This window comes from Stegastes partitus, unplaced genomic scaffold (genome assembly GCF_000690725.1).
Source record: "Stegastes partitus isolate 25-593 unplaced genomic scaffold, Stegastes_partitus-1.0.2 Scaffold439, whole genome shotgun sequence".
Lineage (NCBI taxonomy): Eukaryota > Metazoa > Chordata > Actinopteri > Pomacentridae > Stegastes > Stegastes partitus.
Genome location: NW_007578170.1, coordinates 241358 through 247528, shown reverse-complemented (window position 1 = coordinate 247528; position 6171 = coordinate 241358). Strand labels below are relative to the sequence as shown.

At 43.9% G+C, this 6171-nt stretch overlaps 1 protein-coding gene across 1 annotated transcript in view; it reads left to right on the top strand.

The window, feature by feature from the left end:
- The window catches only part of nbas (NBAS subunit of NRZ tethering complex), a 232923-nt gene that overhangs the window by 147395 nt on the left and 79357 nt on the right, over window positions 1-6171 (top strand). The window contains exons 37-38 of the mRNA XM_008286182.1: window positions 2552-2775; window positions 3253-3363. Coding sequence (XP_008284404.1) covers window positions 2552-2775; window positions 3253-3363 — 335 coding nt within the window. The remainder of the gene's footprint in view (window positions 1-2551; window positions 2776-3252; window positions 3364-6171) is intronic.

Sequence of the window (6171 nt, the reverse complement as noted above, 5' to 3'; positions counted from 1 at the left end):
CTGTTCTGTCGTTCTTTACTAATTTTGCAGTCGTTTTGGGGATTTATTGGACGTTTCTTTGTCATTTTGGACGGTTTTTAGTCACTTCAGACACACTTTGAGCCGTTCTGTCCCTCCTCTTGTCATTCTGGACAGTTCTGGTGCAGCCGGTTGGTTCAGAGAGTCTGTTTTAAATCCGGATCGGACACAATGCAGCAGATGAATGTCAGAGGGAGGCAGGAGATAATGCAAACAGCGTTTCATGATGAAAGCCTGATTTCAGTAACGTTCTTCAAACATCGGCCGTCCATCACAGCGCCGGCGCTCTTTCTTCTCTGGCGCTGTGTTCTCTCTTTATCCTGGAGGGAAACTTTAGTCCCAGATACCTCAGACTGATTCCCTCCATCCCTCCCGTTAATACTCCAGCTCCCCGTCCTCTCCTCCTGCTTTTGAACCGGCAGTCTAAAGACGCTCACCTTCCTCGTCTGATTTCATGCTCGTCTCCAGCAGCCATAATTATCTTATGCAAATAGGATCAACAAACGAAGCGTCCCGTCCTGCTGGGCGACGGCTCGCAGGACGCCAAAAACCAAACTCATTAAAGGAGAACGGAGGTGCTGCAACACTCACCTGCCGTCCATCACAGGCCGGGGAGTTCCCTTCAGGCCTGGAGCCGCCTGTCGCTCCTCCACATGCAGCAGGAAGAAGCCGATTATTAAACAGCCCGATTCGTCTCCTGGAACTGCAGCAGGAAACTCTCCACCTTCTCCTCCTCCAGAAAACGAGCGCGGTTTGTGGAAGCGGCCTCATTAGTTTGTGCCGGTGAGCGTGTGAAGCTGCGGAGCTGCAGCTCAGTGTGACTCTGGCTAATGAAAAGCCTGAAGGGCCGTTTGCCTTCGGTCCGGCGTGGACGTTACGGCGTGGAGCAGCTTTAACGGCACAATGAGGTTAAAAACGGCCGACGGAGACCAGAAGAGCGTCTCAGCTGGGATCCTGTTGGTCTAAACGCTCCACATTCGGCTGTTTCTGGGTCCTTCAGCGCTAAAGAGCCGCTTCGTGCTGCATGTAGACGCTCTGCCAGCAGGAGTTTATCCACAAAGGAGCAGGTTTGACTTATTTCTGACGAGTTCCAAGTTGATTTGGGCTATCGCATCCAAATACCGGAGAATTTTTGCAAGATAACTCCAGAATGTCCTACGAAACATGTCCAGAGTGATAAAACAGTCCAAAAAGATTTGCCATTCATCTAAAACTACAAAACAAGCATCCAAAATGACTCAAAAATGACACAAATTCATCCAAAATTAGTTGACGCTTGTGCAGAATGACTCAAAATTCTTCCAAAATACTTAAAACTGTGTGAAAAGTGATTTAAAGAAGAACTACAGAATGACAAAGCAGTCCAGAACGACTTTCAGTTTATCAACGAATACACAAAAATTTCCAAAATTAGGAATAAATTTGGCCAAAATGAGAAAAAACTGAGCAGCTCTCTGACATGTTGGACAAAATCTTAAGATAAATTGGAGGTTGTTCTGCACTTTTTTGTAGTGAAGTCGTTCAGTCATGTTGGACTTTTTTTAAATTTTTTTTTGTCATTTGAATTAGTTTCAGGTCATTCTTAAACCATTTTTTCCATTAATTCTGGACAAGATCAGAGACATTTCTTATAGATTTTAAGCCATTTATGTCACTTTGTCCAAATCAGCTCTAAACTTGTCTGAAATTAGGTTAAAAAAATAGATTAAAAATCTTCAAAACACCAAAAAGAAAGTCCAAAATTACCAAGAAATGATCCAAAACATCAGAAAAATGTTCAAAAATGATTTTAAACTTGCTCAAAATAACAAATAAGATTTAAAGTCTGTCAAAAACAATTCTTAAAATGTTCAGAATGACTTATGATTTGTGCAACACGATTGACAAGCATCCAATATTATTAAAAAATCTTTAAAATGATTTAAAACTCGTCCAAAATGAGCTGAAACATTCACAGAATCCGTTAAAATGTCGCTCAAAATGACAGCAACCATCTAGAAGGACTTGGAATGAGTCCACAGTTCTTCCTTTTTACCTCTGAGTGTGTTTTCATGAACACACCAGATGTAATTTGCTGTTTTCTTTGTTCCTGCCGTTGTTTTAAGGTTTCCTGGCGCTGCAGCAGCGTCCAGACCGATTCGTGTTTCTGCCCATAAAGCAGGTGGACGCGTTGCAGCGGAGCGACGCTGTGAAGCTGCAGACGAGCAGAACTTTGCTCTTTAAGCTTCAGAATGAACGTATCAGACAAACACGAACCCAGGAGGAGTTTCAGACGTTGGCTCACAGAGCAGCTCTTTGTTTCGCTTCTTCTGCCTCCGATTTGCATTTTAATTCTGAGCATGAAGCACCTGGGGACAGGCGACGGAGAACCAGCTGCATCCAGACGCAGGAGCGCCGCCGAGTTCTGCTCCACAAACTCATTAACATGTTCTCCTCTCCATAAATATTCATGATTTTAAGCCAACGGATCGCAGCAGATTTGTTCCCGTTTAAAGTTTTTTCTGAATTAAACCGAGTTTGTTTCCCTTCGCAGGCCGACCCCAAGGAGCTGATCCGATTGGTCACCCAGCACGTGTCCTCCGGCTCCGATTGGCCGGAGGAGCTGCAGAAGCTGATTGGCCAGCTGCAGGTGTACAACGAGCGGCTCACGGACTTCACGCAGGCCCAGGTGCTGCAGGGTTTGGGCCGCGGCGTCGACGTGCACCGGTTCAGCTCCGACGGGGAGTACAAGAAGGAAACCATCCTGGGCCTGACCGAGTGAGTGTTTGTGCCGCCGGCCAATCGCTGGGCGCACAGGGGGGACGGGGGGATGGGGGGACAAGTGAAACAGGTGAGACAGGCCAATCACTGAGCACACAGGGGGGACAGGTGGGACATGTGGGACCGGGTAGGACGGGGGGATGGGGGGACAGGTGAGACAGGTGAGACAGGTGAGACAGGCCAATCACTGAACACACAGGGAGGACAGGTGGGACAGGTGAGACCGATGGACAGGTGAGACCGATGAGAAGAGCCAATCACTGAGCATACAGGGGGGATGGGTGGGATGGGTAGGACAGGTGGGGCAGGTGAGACCGATGAGAAGAGCCAATCACTGAGCAGACAGGTGAGCTGCAGTCAGACAGGTGTGTTTTTTCTTTTTCTGGTTTAAACAAGTGTTTCAGTGGAACGACCGTCTGCTGTGATGACATGAATCTGTGTGTGTGTGTGTGTGTGTGTGTGTGTGTGTGGTAGGACCCTGGATGACGGTGTGTATCGGATCGCTGTGTCTCTGGCGAAGCGCTACAGTGTTCCTCTGTGGGAGGTTTACATGACTCACCTGGAGTTCCTGTTCACAGACAGCGGGTACACACACACACTAATACACACACACACACACACACACACACACACACACACACTAATACACACACACACACTAATACACACACATTTCTTCAGTGTGTGATGTCGCTGCTTTATAAAAGTAAAAACAAACTTGAATTTTGCTCATTTTGGACCATTTTTTAAACAATTTCTGGTAAATTTAGACTTTTTTTAGTCCTTTTTCACAGTTTATGATTCATTCTGCTGGATTTGAGTCACGTTGGACGTATTTTAAGCTGTTTCGGACGTTTACTCTGAGTTTTCGATATAACATTTTATATAACGTTTGACTATAAATTAGACAGTTTGACTTTATTTAAATCAGCTTAAAACATTTTTTAACAGATATTTTCTGGATTTTTTTATCCTGAACCTCAAAGTATTCCACCGTTTTTAATTTTTTTTATTTGCTTGCACTCTTCCTACCAAATATTCACATTTTTTTTGTTTTTTTAATGTTTTTTATGACATTATTTCGTCGCTGTGAGCGGGTGGACGTAGAACCAGGAGCTGGACGATAGAAACAGTTAAACAGAACAAACACAGAACAAACTGCAGAAGAACCGACGTGAACCTCCGTCGTCTGAGCCTCCGTTCATCCTGACGACGCTCATAAACCTCCCACGGAGACGACGCTTCAGGATTCACCTCGTTTGGCTTCGTCTCATCCGCAGTTACTCAAAAAAAACCGTCTGAATCAGCGTCTGCAGCTCAGTTCGACGCCGTTCTCTTAAAATCGATGCAAATTTGCGCTGAAATCTGAGAAAGCGCCCCGTTTGTGGGCCGTTTGTTCCGATGCAGCGGATGGACGAATATGAAAGAGATGCAAACAAACAGTTTAACATTTCAAACAGTGGGTTTGAGCTGCAGCTTCACTCTTCTGTTCAGGAATAAAGCGTCTTCGGTGACTGATCCACAGCCAGCACCAAGAATCCTTTAAATCTGCTCACCTCATCTGGCACATTAAAGCTCAGCGCCTCCCGTAAACTGGCAGCGATTCACTGATCTGAGTTCTGCTGCGATGGAAGCAGCTGAAGAGGAGTTCTCATCAAGTCACTTCTACTTTACCGCTCATCAACCCTCCAGGCAGAGAAAACCACAACATAGAGCCGCACATTAGTGGAGAAACTGACTCGATGTGGAGTTTTTCTGCAAAACAAACACTAAAAAACACCGTTTTATGTTTTTGTAGGGACGAGAGTCTGCATCAGAAACTAAAGATCAATGGAAAAAAACAGATTAAATTCTTTTGGAGCATTTTTTTTTTTCAAACTGTTGATTATTTACTGCATGAATTTATTAGTGAAAAGGTGAAAAATGTGGATCAGAGTTTCCTCAAATGTCTCGTTTTGACCAAAGATGTTCAGTTTTCTGTCACAGAGGAAAGAAACCAGAAAACATTCACATTTAAGGAGCTGAAATCAGAGAAATTAGACAGTTTTTATGTAAATACTCAAAAGTGATGAATCACTGATCAGAATAGTTGGAGATTAATTTAATAGCTGACAGCTGATCCATTAGCTGTTTGCAAAATTATCATAAATAGATGCAGTTTGACTGCAGAGGCACTGAATCGACACACAGAGACACAACAACTTAAAAACAGAAAGAGAAAAAAATTATTACATCAGAAAAATGAAAATGACCATAAAAAGACACAAAATGTGTTTGAAAAGACACTAAATCACCACAAAAAGCTGCAGAATTGGCATAAAAAGACTCAAAATCACGACTAAAAGATGCAAAACCACCACAAAAAAATATAAATTGCCACAGCTGACATGAAATCACAAAAAAATATGCAAGGTCACTTCAAAAAGATGCAAAATCAGCACAAAAAGACTCAAAATCAGCACAAAAAGATGCAAACTCCCTTGAAACAGATGCAAAATGACCATAAAATACAAGAAATTAGTCTGAAAACACATAAAATCAGCACAAAGACACGAAATCGGCACAAAAACACTCAACACAGCCAGTAAAGAATGCAAAATCATCACAAATAAAACTCTAAATCACCACAACTGACATGAAATCACCAGTAAAAAATGCAAAATCATCACAATTAAAAGATGCAGAAACATCACAAAAAGACTCAAAATGACCACAACGGACATAGAATCACCTAAAAAGATGCAACATTACATCAAAAAGATGAAAATGACCATAAAAGACACCAGATGTGTTTGAAAAGACACTGAATCACCACAAAAAGCTGCAGAATCGGCACAAAAAGCGTCCAGATCACCACAGCTGACATGAAATCACCACAAAAGATGCAAAATCATAAAACGATACACAACATCACCACTGAACGACTCAGAACCAGCACCAGAACACGTGTATCCTCTGGTGTTTGACGGGTTATTGCAGGTTCTTTACATTCTTGCAGATCAAACCTATGACCAGTCGTCCAGTCGGCGTTGTGTTTTCAGACTAACTGACTCTGGATCAGTGTGAGGAAGCAGCTGCACGTCGCGTCCGTCGCTCGGCTTCCTCTGAACGCTGACGGCCTCCTGCTGGACGCTCGTCTGCACTCGCATTAGCAGCACAGATTGCAGAATGAAAACAGGAATCCAGCTCGCATCAGCTCGCATCAGCTCTGCCGGCGATGAATAATCATGAGCCGGCGCTCCCCCCGGAGTTTAATTCAGGCCCAGCGATTAGCGCCTCAATTAAACCGAACGAATATTAGCAGCTATTTCTGTTTGGACATGACGGATGACACAACAAACAGAATGTGGAGATGAGAGACGAGGAATCCTCGACCGGATTAGATCTCTGCAG